This window comes from Amyelois transitella, chromosome 11 (assembly GCF_032362555.1).
Source record: "Amyelois transitella isolate CPQ chromosome 11, ilAmyTran1.1, whole genome shotgun sequence".
Taxonomy (NCBI): domain Eukaryota; kingdom Metazoa; phylum Arthropoda; class Insecta; order Lepidoptera; family Pyralidae; genus Amyelois; species Amyelois transitella.
The window spans coordinates 4,608,084-4,628,662 of NC_083514.1; the positions used below are offsets into that span (position 1 = coordinate 4,608,084).

The window sequence follows — 20,579 nt, forward strand, 5'->3', positions numbered from 1 at the left end:
CCGCAGCCATTCTTTTAACCTCATGACTTCGGGTCACTTTGACGAGAAACGAGAGTAATTTTCATGACTGCGCAATTACTTTTATTGTTTTTTAGAATTCGTTTATAGTTTCTAATTATTTCTTGGAAAACATCTCTCACTTTTCAAAGAGTATGACTCAGTTATTTTCTGTAACTTTTCTTAAAAAAAGTCAATATGGAGGTTAGGTATACCTACGCACAGTTAAATGGTCTGTGGGTATAAGTAACTTACTTGTTGGGGAATGATTTACCAAAAAAATTAGGCGGACTTATTCCTAAAATACTAAACTACTACTAAATATATAAGGACAGTTAAAATTACAAAACATTGTGAGAAAAAGGTGCACAGCGGAGGTCAAATGGAAGTAGCTTCGTTTGAAAACCTGACTCACCCAATCCAAGATGCATGGTCAAAGGCATACCTACCCCGGGCTCCTCTGCAGAGTGATGAGGATGCAACAGGGACTAAAGCTAGGAGGAAGAAGAAGTAAATTACAATAGTACAAAATATTTTAGGGATAGATTAATTGATAAGATACTGAAAAAGCCCTTAAGTAGATAATAAAAAGACAAAAATTCTTAAGGGACGTAAGGTATTTTATCTGTTTATGTTTATTTTTAATAATTCATGGATCATTTAGAGAAAAAATATTTCGACGCGTAGGCATTGTAACTAATGGTACACCGAAATATAAACGAATATTTAACAATTTTTCTTTCCCGCCAAAGTTTTACGTATGTACAATCAATTGAGATAATAAGATCCTGAGTTTCTATATGCCACCGTAAGCCTGACCGAATGCCCGCATTTTATATCATCAGATAAATGTCAGATACAAAATCTCTTTGCTCTTTGCAATGCAAACCTGCGCTCGCGCCGGCGCATGCGCTAGTCATCTAGCAACCGTGTTTATCGCCTGCAAAACTTTCACTCTGACGCAGGATCCCGTTAATATCTTCCTGGACTCTATTCAATAATTTATACATTTAATTAACTTTTATTATTGCAGCAATTATTCGGTGGAATTGAAAATGCCACTTACACACTTGAAAAGTAGTATTGAGATGGTAATTAACTAAATAGCAGTTAAAATGCGATTGCGAATTTTTGGTTTATTTTTCGATAGTGTAGTGCATAGAATACGGATTAATATAAGTCTATAGAAGTGGTTATTGTGACATGTTTTATATTGCACAGATTTCTATGTTGTGGTAAGAAACACATACAAGTACGTACGCAAATTATGGCTGAAAGACGAGCTCCGACCAAATTATACCGGCAGCGGCAGAGTCAGTAAATCGTGACAATTTGGTAAATCGTAATAAATGCCATCATTATTATAGGTCAAAACGTTTGCCCTACAACGTAGAGAACAAAACCCAATCTTAGAATCAACGAATACCTATACATATCTATTAGAAAAATACATGACATGCAAAAAAACCTTATAAACTTATTCTGAACGTTCTTTTGTTCTTAAAAAAACATCTACGAAGGTTACCTATGTAGGTATACGGAACCAAATATAATATTTAAATAAAAGCAATTCAATTACCGTTTGCAAAATATATTGCAAACCGTTTGCAAAATATTTACATTACTTCAGAAAGATCACTTTATTCCCACAGTTTGTATTCTAGTTGAATAAGTAAACATTATAGATTGTACTATTTTCTCGCGAAGAGAAATTCAATGGTCTCCATCGACTGCCCGACTTGAGGTCAGAACTTGTAACACATTCATTAGATTCACACTCCCCAAGATTTCATGTGTCCACAAGGCATTTTTTATAATTTCAGCATTTTCTACAAAATATAAAAAGAAGATGTAGTTACAGGAATAGAAAAGGGTATGTTGAGATTAAAGTTAGAGTTGAGTCTCTGCCTACCCCTCCGGGAAAGAGGCGTGATTTTATGTATGTATGTATGTATAAATTGCCAGTCTTTCTGGTTCTCTATTTTCTACCAATTTTTTTTAAAATAATACCGTTATTCTTCAGAAACCGTTATAGAAATCAATTTTAATGATTAAATCTATTTCACTAATTAAAGTTCACAATTACTTAAAATTATTTTGTTTTTTAATTCCTTTAAATTGATTTAAAACTACAAATAATACACTACGAACTTTAACATGTTAATAATCGATAAACGTGATGTGAACTGCCTTCCGTTTGTTTTCAGTATTTAGTACAAATACTTTTTATCAGCCCGTGTCACACTATCACATCATTGTTACCGTGAACAATCGATACCTATATCACCTACATTAAAATGGAACAACGCAAGAAAGATGAAATACGATCATCAAAGCTAATTTTATTATCAGCCAAGGTATATTATGTAGGAGGAGATTGGTACCTATAGTACTAGCTTTCTTGGCAGTTAAGTTTAATAGTGAACCGAGTGGCTAATATTTCAGACAGTAAACTTAGTTATCGAGCATCTTAAGCACTAGAACGCCACAGAAACCCAATTCCGCTCGGACGGTAACCCACATTGGCATTGTGAAAGACCCTATGTACATACATATATAACAATAGATTGAACAGAATTAATTACTTGAATGTTAATTACAGCATTTTCCTTCCTCCTTCAATTTGAATGCTTTTTGTTACAGATCCGGACGGCGTTCGCACAAGATTACGATGGTTAGTATCTAAATGTCTTTAAACAACACTATCAGCTGTTGAATCAGGAAGATGCTTTGCTTTATCATTGTCTTTAGGATCTTGAGTTATGTTTGCTATGTATATGTATGGCTGTTCAGCTTTTGTGTGAGAGCGACACGTCTTGGTAAAGAAGTAATTAATTATAATGCAATATGTATGTAGGTAAACCCAGATTTCTGAATTAAAATAAATAAACTTTAAGTATTTCTCTGTTTAGTAGAAAAAGATCCACACAGAAATTAAATAATATTTATTTTTAAACGTTTCTTAAATTACAAATGAAGGCACATATTCATATGTAACTACTTAGATGAAACCACACACAGATTTGGATAACTCAATTCTATGAGACGCCTCAGGCAAGTTTTTAATTTAAAACATTGTATTCCAGTCACGGATATCCAGTGCACATTCGCAAGTACAGGCACCGGTCTTCGAGACTCCGTTACAGCTTTACTCCGAAAGCCTGAAGGCTTCCGAGGGGCGCCTCTCTTCGCCGACGACCGGGTCACCGATCCCCTGGTAGACCCCATCTGCCAGATCAGGCCCGAGCCAGAAGACCCTACGGGCCTTCTCTACAGACTCCGCATCACCGACTTCACAAGATGCGGTGTTCTCAAACGGAACGTGAGTTACGATGACACCGCTCATCTTGTCAGTTTAATGACTACCATACGCGGTTGATGACTTGAGACGACAAAGTGGGTTAACGATATTGAATAGATGTATCGCACGACACTTATTTTACCAGTATCACAACAATTACTTTACGTAGTAAATCAATCAATACGTGTTCTGTCTCGTAGCTGCTTTATATTAAGTGAGCCTTTCATATAGATTAATTAATATTGAAAATGAATTAAATTTTACTCAATTTCTTATTTTCTGTAATCTGTATCTCTCATTATCTTAAATTCTGTATCGCGTTACAAATTATTTCATTCATCCTTTAGGCGAACTGTAAATTTTCATTATTCGATTTTAACTACGTAAAGTAACCATTTCTTCTGATCTAAGGTTACATATTTACTGTTGCCACGAAATTTACAGGAAACAAAGGTTAAAAAAGATCGTTACGCCAGGTAATTTCCGTGGTTAAACTGTAATGTTTGTAATAAATAGCGTGTTGACATCACACGAGTTTCTTACTCTTCTAGAAACTAAGTCCGGAGTTACGCCTTGTACATTCGTGGTAATGACCGTAAGCGACTATATTATTACTAAATATATGTAGGTGGGTACATACCCAAAAATTCAGGTAAGATCAATAGTATCCCAAACCGATGAGAGAAAGTAAAATCAAGAGGAAAAGTGTGCAGGGACCATCTCGCTAGAAAGATTTAGTCCTCACCTAAACCCCCGAGGGTTAGAGAAGAAGAGAAAGACGTGATTAAAAAATTGCAAATTTAAGGGTCCAATATTTCTATAGGCTTCTATTAAAAATGTAAAAACAAATGCAAACAATTGGGTTGTACGAAGATACTAGTATTGTTTTGGAGCCCTGTGGTGGTGTGCCTTCAAGTGTAACACTAGATGTTTTGTCACTGTCGGGATAATAACTCGTTCCGTTACTAACAGTACGAGGTGTAGTGGCCTACAGAGGCCACAACGAGGCACTTACTCTGATACCTTACTATATTATTAAACAGCAACCGCCGAGACCGGTACGGAATCGAGGTGAAGAGAAACTAAAACTAGCATTTGTGTAGATATAGGGTTGTATGTATCGAGCGTCAATGTGATGCACAGGTTCAAATCCTAGACCATGGCTTCCTATCAATTACTGTTTTCTGAGTTGTGTTTAATTTATAACCAATGCTCTGATACTGAGGGAACACAACGTGAGCCTATACAGGTTCTTCCTTACTAAGAGAATTAAGAATTAGTAAGAGCCAACAATTTTTTAAAATTCTGAAAGGCAGCGCTCAGCTGTATGACTTAATGATGGAATTGAGATTTAAATAGTGACAGGTTATGTCTCATCTTTCCTTTCTCTCTCTGACTCTGAAGTTAACCTAAACAAAAGAAGAGATAGGGGTCAGTCTTTCCGATATGTCCCGCAGTATGTTCCTAAACTACTTACTGTTTTTCAACAGGGTTTCGTTCACGTGCGAGTGTGGTTCCCGCAGTTCCCGGGGGTGGTGATGCAATCAGACCAGGAGCTCATCATCATGTGTAAGCCTCCCGAGCCCACGATCATCGAAAACAAGGCGGCGGGGTTCGCTGGGAGCTTGTAAGTTTATCTTTTTATATGAAATTTCCTCGCTTACATACATAAAATCACGCCTCTTTCCCGGAGGGGTAGGCAGAGACTACCTCTTTCCACTTGCCACGATCTCTGCATACTTCCTTCGCTTACTTTAGTAAAAAATATATAGGCGGTATAATAAATAGTTTCTTCCTCTACTTACTCGTATTTTAAAAATCTTAGAAATATAGGTATGTGCTGCTATATAGGATAGTTAAAGGAGATGCTGAATAGTAATCTCCTATTTAGTATGAGCATGATATACAAAAAAATCTTCGTTTCAGCCCTCACGGCGCCCGCGTGTCCGGCGTGGTGGAGGAGACCCCAGGGCGGCTGGAGTACGAAGTGGCGCTGTACAAGGAAGCGCCGCCCGTGTCCAGGCACACCAACCACTCGGTCGACTTGCCAGTTGACCAGGTAACGGCTGTACGTGGCCTTTTGCACTTGTGCATGCTTGTATTGCTCAGGTCAAGATGAAATATATTATGTTCAAAACTTTAATAAAAGATGTTCGTTTAGAACATACTTAGTCACTTACGTAAATTATTTACGCATAAATCATTGTTCCCAGAAACTTTTGGAATATTCGTATCGTAATGGATGAGTATTTATGCACGTCTTTAAACAATAAAATAGATCTCTTTTGTTTGTTTCCAGTAAATTTATCAATTCAATATTAACCTTTTCACGAGTTCATTCGATTATAAAACTATTCGCAGGCGGTACCAATAGGCACGAAATTGCAGCTGCGCGCGCGCATAAACCCTGATTCAGCGTGGCGCCACATCAAGTTGCTGGAGGTGGCCGTGTCTCCGGATCCTGATCGTCCTCATGCACCTGGTGCTGTACTTCTCGTCAAAGATGGGTAAGTTTTTAGATGGTTGAAAATTTCCATTCGGAATCCGGAATTTTAAACATACATACATATAATCACGCCTATATCCCTTATGGGGTAGACAGAGCCAACAGTCCCGAAAAAGACTAATAGGTTACGTTGAGCTATTTAGCTCAATAATAGAATTGAGATTCAAATAGGTAAGTAGTGACTGGTTGTCAGCACATCACCTAAATTAATCGTTTATAAGCTATCGTCTATCCCTCAGTTGCCTTTTATGCCATCTTTATTATTATTTTAACGTATTTTACATTTTAAACTAGAGTTTTTCTTAGATTCCCATTCTAATAACAATCCCCTTCTCATAATCATCGGGTAATTTATCAAAACAATCAGACTTTATTGTACACAACACAATTGAAAATTACAACTCAAAATGTACTCTCCTAAGTAGTCAGATGGTTATCAAGAATACGTTAATGTGAAGCCAGTCTTCTGTTACTCACGGTTCACAGCCCACAACCTAAGTCAAAGGTGCTTAGGACAATGTAGGTAATTCTAAACTTATGACTGACACGAGCGAAAGCTTAAACCTTGAACTTGCTAGTTATGTAGCTTTGTTCGTATTTGTTTAACAAAAAATTGTGAACGGTATTTTGAGATTAAAATCTGCTTATCATAACCTAGTAACTTTTACTTAAAATAAATTGCTTCATAAATAGGTGCTTTAAATCAAAAGTACTCTGAACTGTTAGACTTGTATATGAAGAGTTAGATATGAATGTGGTGAAAGAATTGTGCATAAATTTTAACTATATTTCACGCCCTTTAGTAGGTACCAAAACAAATCCTTTATGTACTAAATCAAATGGGAACTTTGCTGACACTTGACAAACTCACAGACATTTCACTAACTTACGTCCATCACGTGTCGACGATCTAATCGCGCATCGTGTGATCCCCACGCATTTCTCACGCTGAAACATACTTACTAAATATCTAGATAAACCTGAATGATAAAACCACAAATAAGGTTCGTGTTACTAGTATGGAACAACTTTCCCCAGTAGTATACTTTGAATCGTGGTTTTTTTTTCGGTTTGTCGGGATGTATAATAATGGATAGTCTGACGACCTACTCGTATGTAAAGTATTCGAAGTGCACATAAAACCTAAAGGCGCCCGCAGTAGTCTTTGTTCTCCTCAGTGTTACAGACAAAGGTTTAGTACTGAACCTTTAGGACTTAAATAAGTATCATTATGTATTATAGAGTATTCAAATATTTCTTATTGCATAATCTACCCTTAACCTCAGCATATTTTCCCAAGATGCCGTAACCGAGATTTCGCGTCCATTATTCCTCACCAACCAGCGAGGTACCGTGAAAGGCACAACGAGGTGTTTTTGGATTTCGAAGCCTTCCTCCTGGCCTCCATGAAGGAACGGTCCACCCTCTGGATCCACTCGCAGATCAAAGCATGCATGGACGCGGCGGACTGCCAGCCGGACTACTGCCTTGACTTGTTCGAACCATCAGGTAATTTAGGTAATCAAAATTTGAACTTTGATATGTCAACACGATTTATATCTAATTAAATCTGTTATCGCTTTCAAGGCACAGGTGTTGAAGAAACGACAGAACACTTACACTGCAGCAATTTCATATACGTAAGAATATAACGAACTGCCACAAAAAAACATCTCACTTTAGTTCAAAAATTTTACTGACAGAGAATACCTTACGGCATTAGGTCCACATGTATTTACATTTTACGTGCAAAAACAGCTTAAAATAAATAAAAATTGTTTGATTTATTCAGGTCACGGCCGTCGCCGGCGTTCCTTGTCTGACGTTAGCCACAACCCCAACATCAGCAGCTCTGCCTTAACCGCGGACAACAATACAACGCCCTACACCAGGTTCAAGGAGAACTTGGAGTATACTGTAGTGATGCCGGGAGAGCTGTTCCACCGGACGCCTCTGGAAGCCACGTGTGCAACCTCAATGATGATTGCGGTGGCGCTAGGATCTTTGCTCTTTATGTCCGCATTATTGGTGAGTTTGTTAGATTTTTTTATTGGAAATTTGAGTAATTAGTAGTTTGGATAAGGTTTATGGTGGTTCATTCAATCTCAAAATATGATGCCTATTTACTCTTGTCTTAAAAATCCACAGATACCTTAGTTCTTATTATCACGGAACAAAAAAGGGAAACTGTTAACACCTACCTAAATACTACCTACCAATAAGTTGAATGTAATAATACCTACATGAGTTATAAGAAGAATTATTCGATTCCTTCTACTTTGGCGGACCTCATGACATATTGGTTTTACCAAAAAAAAAATGTACTTACCAATAACGTATATCAACTAAAGCTGTCGAACCTTGGGCACTTATATTCTATTTGAGTGTGTTTTTTCTTCAATAAAATGTATTATACTATACTTATAAGATTATAAAAAGAACCCTTTCACACCATCAACAATCAGCAGATTAATATTTCCTGGCGGAAATGAGTTAACGGTTCTTTCGCGCGTGACCCACTCAATACTTTTCATAAATTTTTACTTTTTAATAATGCCGTCCTTTCTGATTTGGTTTTAATTATCTTATTTTGTTTCACAGATGTGTTACCTCGCGACAAAACTTAATTCCACCATGCTCAAAAACAACAACTTACAAACACCAGGCGGAAAAGGGTTTGAACAAATCCTGCGGGAATTAGCTCACCACTCCCTCCCAGATACCGGATACACAGGCCGGCCCACCGTACAATGATTATTTTTATATGTATGCTTTATAGTAATAAAATGTTAAATAATTAGGTACAAATACTAAGGTTCTCGTAAACTTCTTAATTACTTAGGTAGTTTTATTATAGTGCACTTTGACAAATAAGTACTTATGTAAAAAATAATTACCTAATTTATTTTTAATTAAGTATTATGTACCTATTCCCTTTTCATTGTTTTTCATCACAAAATATTAAAACGTAAGTAGGTGGTATTATTATCCTCGGAAAAATTTGGAATAAATTGGGAACATATCTACATAAATAACGCCCCTTTCCCGGAGGGGTTGGCAGACACTACATCTTTCCACTTGCCACGATCCTTGCATACTTATTTCGCTTCATCCACATTCATAACTCTCTTCATGCAAGCTCGTCGGTTTGGTTACTCTTGACCAAACCTTTAGCTAGAAAATCTCCGATTTGATCAAGGTACGTTCGTCTAGGCCTTCCCAAACCAACTGTTCCATTCATACTTCCTTTGTATATTGCAAATATATCTACCTAGATACTTTTGTTTTAGGTACTCATAGGTAAGTATACCAATGATTCCAAACTACATATTAGTTACCTACGTTAGTTTAAACGGTAACTCTGAACACTTAGGTACGTAGGTACCTACCTGTATTTATTAGAGCTAATAGAAACATTTCCAAATTTCTGATATTAAGTTTAGTTACAGCCACTCTGAAACACGAAACAGCTCGTTATTGACTTCATCGGTGTTCTAACAAAATAATTCAGCTTAAAGGCAAGACCGTGCCCACGTTACCAATACCTACGTCTACAAACAGATTTTGCACTACGCTGCTTTTCCCTTTTTTTTAGATAAATTTATTAAAATCAAAGATAGTTAAGACTATTTACTTAAATGTATCTATTGTTTGAAGTAGATTCCTACCTAGAAAGTATAAAGTTATTAAATGTAAACCTAAAATTGTGGTAAAATACATTAATAAAATATGTATTATCAATTTACATCGATTATAAAGGTATGTTATTTATTTTACTTATTGATTAATTATTTATTTAAAATTATTATGTAAGTACTTATGACTGAAAATTCCAAAGTTGTATGACTTCATGTAAGATAACTTAACTTTTTCAGTCATGACTATTATAAATACTATAAGATGAAAATAGTCTGAAAATAAATTGTAAGTATAAACTCTTACACATATCTTGAATCATGTGTTTTATTTTATTTTGTTCAAGTTTGATATTTTGTATGATTATATGTAGATAGAGAATAGTAAAAACAGGTATCTAACCAACGTTTAGAACTTTGAGAGAAATTGTAGGAATTGTCGTCATTGTAAGTAGTTTACTTCAGTCCCATCTGCAACAACTCTCGCGAAAAATTTTCCGAAATTTGTTAAATACTCAAAGATTCTTGCAATGACTATAAAGCATGGTCCATGACCCTAGCCTGTGGAACAAAAAATAATATATATGAATGTCACTGTCAGAACGTCATTTTGACGTACCAATAACAATTGTAAACCTATTTTGTTTACCTTGGCTTTGCTCTTGAATGAGAAAAATAAAAGACGAATATTTACGTTCAGTCTTGTTGGCATTTAACTATGAATAAAAGAAAATTAGGAATAATGACTGGATGTGGCACAACAAAGCAACCAAGACACTGGTCTTTAGGTCTGCTTGGATCCATGGAAGACCCGGAATCAATTGTGAAAAAGACTGATAGCATAGTTGCTATTCGCGATAAATATCCAAAAGCCAAAATTCACTACCTTATTTTACCCTTTGAAAATATCAACAGCATCCATGAGCTGAATCTCACTCATATTCCACTGATAGAAGAATTTGGAAAGTTGTACCAAGAATTAAAAAAGGAACATACTGATAGTACTTTGCGCGCCGGCTTTCACGCGGTGCCAAGTATGCAAAGACTACACATGCATGTGATAAGCACAGACATGGTGTCCCCATGTTTAAAAACAAAAGTACACTGGAATAGCTTTACTACAGATTTCTTCATACCCTATCAAGGTAAACTATAATTGTGTTATATGTGAAATTAAAAAAATAATTGTGTACCTACTTACTTAAAACAATAAGACAACTACAAAAAGAAACCACAATGGGCAGCTAACCTGAATCTAACATTGTTTTAAATAAATATGAATATTGTAGGCAAAAAACAGCTATTCTGTAAAACACTCTTGTTTTAGATGTGCTCAAAGAACTCAAGGAAAATGGCTCTATCAAGAAAATATCCAGTGAACTACACAAAAGCCTGATGGCAACAGAACTAGTGTGCAACCAATGTGACTTCAAACCGAAAAACATGCCACAACTCAAGGAGCACCTGGTAACACATATGAAATAAAATGTATCTGTTTCAAGTTGCACTTTAGAGATCATAGTGCTAGCTAATGAGAAGACATAACTACTTTTCTTGTTTTTGTATAAGTAAGAGACTAATTAAAGCTAGGACTAGGTTAGGTAAAACAAAACTGTTTTTTGGGAAAGGGGAGGAAATAACAGAATGTTATATTTCATCTGCAGGAGAAAGAGTGGATCATGTAAAAGTTTGTACATCTAGAGTCAATGTTTTAACAGATGAAAAGTATGGTAGTGATATTAATAAGAGTGAACGGAGTGTTGCATGCATTAATAAGTCAGAAGTTGTCCAAATAGTCTTATATTACAGGTGTGTTAGTGCAAACACTTTTGTTTGGTGTGACAGAAGAAAAATTATTCATTCAAAATTGAAGTGTGGTAGGGATGTTGTGATGCAAAGGAATATATAGAAAAGGGACAGCTTAGATAGTTAGGTCATGTGAAGTGTGAAGAGAGAATGAATGAAACCAAGCTGACTAATATATATAACGAGAGTTTGACTAGAAACATTACAAGGGGATGACTCTTATTCTTACTTTTAGAATAACCACAGAGCTACAAAGTTGTAAGATAAAAAGTATGCTTTTTAAATGATTATGAATAAACCTGCACTTAAAAACAGTCACACACTGATCACAAATTACTAAGTCAATAAAGATGAAATTTGGCAGGAAGGTAGATTATAACTATTCAAGCAGCATCAAGAGAAAACGGGATATTTCGTTTTCCATACATACATACATATGTTTACGTCTATATCCCTTGCGGGGTAGATAGAGCCGGGAACCACACGACACCAATACAGTATTTCGTTTTACACATGCATAATTAAATAATAATCATTGTTTCCTTACATATGGCAAATTCAAAATGGGAGTAGGTATGCATAAAAGAAACACATTGTAATTGCACTAAATGTATTGCAAAATTTACAAAAAGGAAAAAGAAACAAGTCCATGTTTGAATATTTAAATCTAATTATTAAGTGATTTTGTACAACTCATCAATAAACAACATATACTATACATACAATATAAGCTAAACATGCTAAAACATTATTTATTTGTTTTCTAAACTTTTGGGAAAAGTATTATATAGTCTAAGTATTATATCACATACATGTGATAAATACAGGGAATTTATGTTATAAGGTCAAACATAGTTCATAAGAAAACTTGTTATAAAAATATAAGTTTCTTTCAAAATTCATGGCTCTAAATTTACAAATGTAAGTAATGTTTTTTTTGTTTAATAAATTTGTCATATTTTCATTAGCCTAAATCATAATGTAAATACTGCTTAAAAATATGTCATGGTTGCACATTTTTTTAAGTAAATATAATATACACAGGTAAATTATCTTAAAATTGATTAAATCTACTTATGTGAATCCAAAAGCAATAGGTAGGTATATCTCAAACAAATAAGGCTTGAAATATATCTTTCATAAAACATTTTAAAAAAATAAAGTACATTTATATCAATTATAGCACTGCTCTATGTACAACTTATGTAAATATTGGGACACCACTAGATGAAATCAAAAACATTTAATAATCTTTCCATAATAAATTCCAATTAAAGTGTAATATGTTGAACATAAATCTCAAAATAGTTTTTTTTAACTAGCTTAAGACATAATGCCCTCTTAAGCTAAAATGGTATTTTTACAAAGTTGTTTACTTGATTTTGGACTATCGGAATCATGAAGAGAACTGGATTCGGTGCTTAAACTGTCATCACCATCAGGTGTGTACATTGACATATTTCTTCTTTTAAATGTTTTTTTAGTTGCTGACAATGGAGTGATACTCTCATTTAGACTATCAGCAGTGTCAGAAACAAATGAGCTACCAGGAGAAAACATAGAATTTTTCTCAAAGCAACCTTCTGCTTCATGTATTTTTGGAGTATTAGGAGCAGGCAATGACAACTTGGCATGTTTCATTGGAGTTTGAACTGGACTATCATTTGAAATGTACTCCTTTATTGCCAAGTCATTTGTTCGTGATTCTAGGATTGTTGGCATGTTATCAACCCATGGTTGAGTCATAACTCTGCCTAGTCTGGCCATTACAACCTGCAATGGATCATCAATACCCAATTTCTCACATAAAGTTGCAGTTTGTGGATTTAAAATAGGATTACTCGGGGCACATTTGGGCGCTCTCGGGTTATACACAGGTGCAGTCTTGACAAAGCTGTTGTTAGTAACTGTCATATCTTGCATTAGTTTTAAAACGGCTTCTTTTTCTTCAGCTGTGGGTGTGAAATTGTACCTGAAATTCCAGAAAAATAAGATTTTAAAAAATCACATCATATAGAAAAGTCGCATTATTACAGCTCATACTTAAAACGAAAAACCATAACCATATTACTTAGTCTCTGCAGTTTATCTGTCTATCACCAGGTTGTATCTCATAAACAGTGATAGAAATCTGATTTTTTAAATTATGTAACAAATACTAAAAGTAAAAAAATATATAATATTAAGGGAGGTCCCCATACATTAAACATATTTTTTTAGTATTTTTTCCTCACTATAAATAAGGGTAACAAGAAGATGCTTACAATTTTCACAGAATATTTACTTGTACATAACAACATAAATAAGAAAATAATCACCTTTCATTACATCCCGGGCCAGGCATATGACAATCCATATTTTTCACGCTGAGCAAATTATTGGTATTTCTGAGAACAGCGAGCCACTCGACATCTTGTTTCAAGAGTTTGTCACCATCTAACTCTGATGGTATATCTAATATTTGTAAATGTCTGCGTTTGGGCAAACATTTGTCAAGGGCCAGAAATTTAGTTACACTGTCATCATCGTGATTGACTATTGCAGCAAATTGGCAATGCAAGTGAGCTGCAAACCAGAATTCTGGCTTTAACATATGCAACAATCTCTCAGCTGGTATACTTCCTAATTGATTTGATTCTATATCTTCCCTGAAAAAGATAAGCATATAGTTTAACACAGTACATCATCAAATTCAAACAGCAACTATAATTCTCATGTGATACTACACATACATACATACATATAATCACGTCTATATCCCTTGCGGGGTAGACAGAGCCATCAGTCCTGAGCGGACTGATAGGCCACGTTCAGCTATTTGGCTTTAAGATAGAATTGAGATTCAAATCGTGACAGATTGCTAGCCCATCGCCTAAAAAAAGAATCTCAAGTTTGTAAACCTATCCCTTAGTCGCCTTTTAAGACATCCATGGGAAAGAGATGGAGTGGTCCTATTCTTTTTTGTATTGGTGCCTGAAACCACACGGCACTGCAAACACACTCATGTGATACTTGTTTAAAAATTACTGCTAATTAAAGATTGCAATATCTGGAGCACAGATCGCTCAGTGTATTTCGTTAACTGTTTTAAAGACCACAAAAAGAAACTAAATAGTTCAGAATCAAACTCGGGACACTTATGTGATAGGCAAACATAATGAACACTAGACCAACAGTGCAGGGGGCATACTCTAAATTATGTGGGATAATGAATTTGGGTGACTATGGAAAAAACTTCCTAGTTGCAAGAAGATTTGATTTTTTGCCCCTGTGTGTATCTTTATTTCAAAGAAATAGAGCCATTTTCCATAAGCTTGTTTGGTATATAAGGGGTAAAAAAATCATACTGAGAAATTTATTACCATAATCACCTTAAAAATATATAGGTACTTAATTTAAGGTACAGTCACAGTTATTAATTACCTGAAAAAAGGCTTCCTCCTTAGTAAATGTTCCTTATCTCCATAGTCTGTGATTCCTCGAGGCCAGTCGTGAGAAAGCATGACATGAATTTTCTCTTTCAGTTGACTCATTCGGAACACATCAAGTGAGCGAATATGGTATACTGAGCGGAGAGAACTCGGAGTATAAGGTGGTACTTCCCATAAGCCTTGTAAGTAGTCATGACCTTTGTATATTCCTGATAAACCTGAGAGAAGACAAAATCATGTTATTTCATATAGTAAGACAAATTTGTTTGAAACTTAATTCATTTTATTTTAACTAGTATCAGAAGTATAAATAGGAAATGAAACTGTACTAACCTCCAATCCTCAGATTGCCAAAATTAATGACGCCTGCTCTACCCATGTAATAAATATTGGGGGCCACCCAACCGCCATATGGTAATTCTTGTAAATAGTTAGATGCTTCATGATTCCCACCAATAAATATAGTCAGTATTGGTGCCCGCTTTTCTCCACTGTAGTACCTGCAATAAGGACAATTTATAACACTTACAATACATAAAAGATCAGCCAATAAATTTTTTAGCCTTTAATAATAAGAAAAAAATTATGCTTGTAAAATATATTAATGCTTACTTGTGAAAAGTACATATATTTTGATATTTCTCAGGCACGGCCATGGCACGCAAATCTTCATTATTACGAACAGATTGGAAATCTCCACAGCAAATAAGTAAATCAATCTTTATTGATTCTCTCTCTTGTAATATTTCAATACATTCATAGATCTTCTCCAACTCCCCATGAGCACAACCTTCTATGGCAATCTTCATAATGAGGTAAGTACGTAAAATATATTTTTGCCCTTTAATTTATAAAATAACACCCACTGTATTAAAGATGCCTAAATTTTATTTAACAAAGAGCTTGGTAAACAAAAACACCACACTTGACGCTACTGAAGGTTGGACTGGACTGACTGACTGACTCTATAGTTTCCAGTGTTGCCGTTTAAGAAAAAAATAAGTCTCCAAACTTGTATAGAAATGTCGCCAGATATGAAAAAAACTGTGCTAAAAATAATCGCTAGAAGTCGCTAAAATTAAAAACATAAATAAAGTAAAATATTAATTGTAAATAAAAGCATATTTATAGAATCAAACACTTTTTATTAAAAATTAAAGGAAATTAATAAAAATTATCAAAAACTATTAAAAATTAACAAAAATTAAAGAATGAACAACATATAATTAAAACGAAATAGACATATGGTTGCATCTATAGGAGCGAGTGAGAGACGCAATCATATGTAAAACATCATTCAATGCCATTCCCGCGAAATCGTCGTCAGTATCACGTGATTGGTTCTTTTTCTTTGCCGTCAGTCATAGATTGGTGTATTCCGGAGAACTTGTCGTCAGTCTCAGATGATTGGTTCTTTTTCTTTGTTTGTCGTCACACAGTGTTGCCATTAAAATTTTCGAAATTGGCGTAACATAAAAGCCGCTAGAAGTCGCCAATAATTTTTTAACGACTAAAGTTAAAAAATAAGTCGCTAAATACATAAAAAAATCCGCTAGATCTAGTGACAAAGTCGCTAAAACGGCAACACTGAGTTACTCTAAGCTTTGCAAGCAACAAGTTGTTGCCCGTGCATTCGTTCCTCCTTTCTCTTAATATAGGTATATAATTCTTCTCTTTTTAATTTGAAATCTGAGGATTGACGTCGGCCGGCTATTCACTATTGTTAACAAAAGATATGCCCTATTTTCCTCATTGAGGTTAAACCTTAACTAAAGGATTAGAGAGAAAATTAGATTTCTTTAGCATTTTAAGCCTTGTTAGTGATCATGAACAGAGGGGGGCTGGTTGGTTTGCGGTCGAGATTATCCTCTAAGGATAGGCAATAAAACCATAAAATTTGAAAAATACTTTATTTCTTTCCCATTCAAACAATTTTATACGGTTTTTTTTTGTAAAAAAAAGTTGGCAACCCTACTCAGAAATAATGTTTGTTAGTGATTATTAAGCCGCGAAATATCCTACACTGTGTTTCATTATGAAACTTTGTATCTTTGCGTAATAGTTAAGCAAAATAAGTACGTCATTAACAAATTTGAGGTTCCAAAAATACAATCAGACAAGAACAATACGTGTAGGTGTTACGGTGGAATATTCATATTGAACTGGGAAAATGGTTGTCAACATATTTTTTTAGGGTAGGATTAACAATTTTGTGTAGATATAAACTAAGTTGATAGATTATTAAGGAATAGTTTTATTTTTTGTTTAATTTACTTTATTTAAAACAATAACGTATTTACTATGATTTAAATAAATAGGAATAGTGACAAGATGTGGTAGGTACCTATAACAAAAAAAAATTGTAGATATGTAACGCAAACATGTCTGACTGACTAGACTGATCGTCCTGATTATGCATGCAGATTGCAGATACAATGTAAACTCTATATAACGACACTGAAAGGACTGAGCAATTTTTGGCGTTAAAGAGAGTGGTCGTTAAATGGAGAGAATAAAAATCAGAATTAGAAAAAGAAAAAAAATAACGATTAAGAATATGATAACGTTGTAATCTGTGAGTCCTACTTATTAGTCATGGTCTTACACGTGCAAGCAATCCCAATTTGTAAACAAAAGAACGAATTTCTTAAAAAGCTCCGTATGCATGATGCCCGACAATAGAGTTGTTAGGCTAGGATAATAAAGCGACAAAAAAAGTACACAGGTGCGCAGTTTTTACTAATTTTAGCATCTTTAAAGTTACTTTTTATTACTCAATTCTGTTGTTATACCTATAGAGTGGGTGTAATGCTATGTAGAGTGAATCATATGGAATACAAGCTAAACCAACCAAAGCCAATTTATTTCGACGCTTTAGAGAGTTTGTTGTTAAATCGAGTGACGTTACATGGAAGTATTTTCCGATGTTCCTAGTAAAATGAACATAAAAATAGTAGACAGTAGGTAGTTAAACTTCTACTGGAATGTCATCATAATAACAGTAGGTATTAAGATTTCTAGTTAGCGTGTTAATAGTTAATCTTTAGTTAATCTTTAGTTATTTGTAGATATAACTGTACAATATACAGCATAGTCACTCACAATTGAAAATAAATTAATACAAATAATTTTAATTCTATAATAAATATGAAAAAGTAGTGAGAAAAGAATTTCGTAAAATACCTAGTCATAAAAAATCCAAACTTCATAGTTAAGTTGTGACAGGGCGTCAATATCGTAAGGTATGTAGGTACCTATGATTAAGTAATCATCAATCAAGTACCTAAGTAGGTACTTACGTAAGTAGGTACCTTTTATTATTATTACCTAAGAGATATTTTTGAATGGATTTACTTAGTTCCTAATAATTGTATTTTTGGATAGAATTATTATCTTTTCTACCTGATATTTTAGCTACAGTTTTTTTTTTATCCATCTTGCTCTTGCCCGCGGCTCCGCTCATGAGTAAATAGCTCAGAAAAACGAACATAACTCTGAGCTTAAACTGTCATGACGATTAGATGTGTACATCGACATATTTTCCCTTTTGAGTATTTTTTTAGCAGCTGACAATGGAGTGATACTGTCGTTCACACTATCAGTAGTATCCGAAACAAATGAGCATCCAGAAGACAACACAGATTTTTTCTCATAGTAACCTTCATACATACATACATATGTTCACGTCTATATCCCTTGCGGGGTAGACAGAGCCAATAGTCTTGAAAGGACTGAATGGCGACGTTCAGCTATTTGGCTTAATGATAGAATTGAGATTCAAATAGTGACAGGTTGCTAGCCCATCGCCTAAAAAAGAATCCCAAGTTTGTAAGCCTATCCCTTAGTCGCCTTTTACGACATCCATGGGAAAGAGATGGAGTGGTCTTATTCTTTTTTGTGTTGGTGCCAGGAACCACACGGCAGTAGTAACCTTCATTTTCACTTATAAGTTCTTATAGGTATTCGGAGTACCTATAAGAAGTGGACATTGACCCCTTGGCCTTTCAATATTTGAATTTGAACTGGAAATTGGCAATTCTTGTAAATAGTCACTTAGATGCTTCATGATTCCCACCAATAAATATAGTCAGTATTGGAGCCCGCTTTTCTCCACTATAGTACCTGCAATAGAGACACAGTTTATAATAATTGAAAAGAACGGATAGTACATAACTTTTGTCTTAACAATATGAAAAAAAATCTCAAATGTTTCAGGAAATAATGCTTACTTGTGAAAAGTACAAATATTTTGATATTTCTCAGGCATGGCCATGGCACGCAAATCTTCATTAGGTATTACTAACAGATTGGAAATCTCCACATTAGTAAATCAATCTTTATTGATTCTCTCTTGTACCTGATATTTCAATACATTCATAGATGTTCTTCAACTCCCCATGAGCACAACCTTCAAATGGCAATCTTCATAATTAGGTAAGTTTAAAATTAAGTACCTATATTTACACTTCAGTTAGAAATTAATAAAATTACACCTACTTACAGTGAAATACGAGCAAAAATTTCACTCGATCAAGAAAAAAACCACACCGCCTGAAGTGACGGAACTGGCTTACGCAGTTATATGAAAAAATACGTTATTTCATTAAATAACTTATTATTAAGTAGGTAAGTATGGTGAGAAACGAGTATTACTTTGTTCCTTATCACTTTTTATGATTACCTAGGAGATTTTTGTATAGAATCAAAATAAAAGGATAAAACTTATTTTAACAATTTATGTTTATTTGGTACCTACATATAAAATTAAAAGTACCTACCTGACCGATGTCTGTACTTAAAAGATATTCGCAAAACAAATCGATGGAATTTAGAAAGTGTCAGGTTGAAGAATGACATAATAAAGCACACGTAAAGATAAGTAAAGAAGCAGCACTCACTGCTTTTTCTTCGCTACCCGACTAACGTGGAAACTTAGAGATTCATTCTTAATTTAATGACCTATACTTACCTACTTGCGTCACGGGAGATGTCTCAATCAGAACAGGTGCACAATGTACAAAATATTTACCATACGAGGTTTATAAGAGCCTCTCCCTACATACCTTGACAACTCAATTAGCGGGTAGGTACCTACATTGCGAGAATTGGGTACAAAATTAGATCGTGCTAATGTGTGCGCTGGAAGGTTTAATAAATATCAGCTAATTGATGCTGTTTGTTTTACGTGTAGGTAAGTACGAGTAGACGTAGTCTCTACATGCAAGCAATGTAAAATGCAATTAAGGTAGGTAATTCTTTAAGGAAACATAATTATAAACACATTTCAAATATGTAAATCTATACCACAAACATAAACATCAAATACCTATGTAAATAAACAATGTAAAATATTATTAGCTTTTGCATATGGCTTTGCTTGGAATTACCTAAATGATAAATGCAAGAATTTTTGACTTATTTTGTATCTACTTATCAAAATTTTAATAGTAATAAACAATAAAACCTTAAATGCTACATAATAAATATATACATACCTAATATATCTGAATAATAAATAGGTCTTTACCTATCATGAGTTCACTTAGCTCCAAAATAAGATAAAAAAAATAAAGTTTAAAAACTAAAACCCGACTACTAAACCATTCTCTAAAAAGTACGCAACAAGAAAATAGTCTGCGCTGAAATAATTATGTTCAAACTATTAATTAAGTATTCTAACGTCATATTTCTAGAGATACGCGACTAATGGATAGGCTAATAAACTTGGGATTCTTCTTGTAGGCTAGCAACCTATCACTATTTGAATCTCAATTCCAATAACCATCGTATACCCCTACTGTAGCAAAATAAATTCATTATAATAAATAAAATAAAATGAAAGTTGCATACCTACATCCATGGTATTACTATACCTAAACATATCTTTATCAATATCACGTACC

At 34.3% G+C, this 20,579-nt stretch overlaps 3 protein-coding genes across 3 annotated transcripts; 2 read left to right on the forward strand and 1 right to left on the reverse strand.

Moving 5' to 3' along the window:
* The first annotated feature begins 2,294 nt into the window (after positions 1-2,294).
* LOC106134872 (uncharacterized) lies at positions 2,295-9,758 on the forward strand. Its single transcript, XM_013335014.2, has 9 exons — positions 2,295-2,354; positions 2,641-2,671; positions 3,084-3,319; positions 4,789-4,925; positions 5,225-5,357; positions 5,660-5,805; positions 7,105-7,313; positions 7,597-7,832; positions 8,406-9,758. Exons 1-9 carry the CDS (start codon positions 2,295-2,297, stop codon positions 8,556-8,558), a joined length of 1,341 nt encoding a protein of 446 aa, XP_013190468.1. The 3' UTR covers positions 8,559-9,758.
* Positions 9,759-10,067: 309 nt separating this feature from the next.
* LOC106134973 (aprataxin) lies at positions 10,068-11,714 on the forward strand. The gene is made up of 2 exons (XM_013335126.2): positions 10,068-10,584; positions 10,767-11,714. The coding sequence occupies exons 1-2, from the start codon at positions 10,158-10,160 to the stop codon at positions 10,922-10,924; spliced, it is 585 nt and encodes a 194-aa protein (XP_013190580.1). The 5' UTR covers positions 10,068-10,157; the 3' UTR covers positions 10,925-11,714.
* A 130-nt stretch (positions 11,715-11,844) lies between these two features.
* On the reverse strand, positions 11,845-15,628 carry LOC106134925 (uncharacterized). The gene is made up of 5 exons (XM_013335067.2): positions 15,289-15,628; positions 15,010-15,176; positions 14,669-14,894; positions 13,564-13,893; positions 11,845-13,217 (listed from the first exon to the last, which is right to left on the reverse strand). The coding sequence occupies exons 1-5, from the start codon at positions 15,483-15,485 to the stop codon at positions 12,587-12,589; spliced, it is 1,551 nt and encodes a 516-aa protein (XP_013190521.2). The 5' UTR covers positions 15,486-15,628; the 3' UTR covers positions 11,845-12,586.
* Between the last annotated feature and the right edge of the window lie 4,951 nt (positions 15,629-20,579).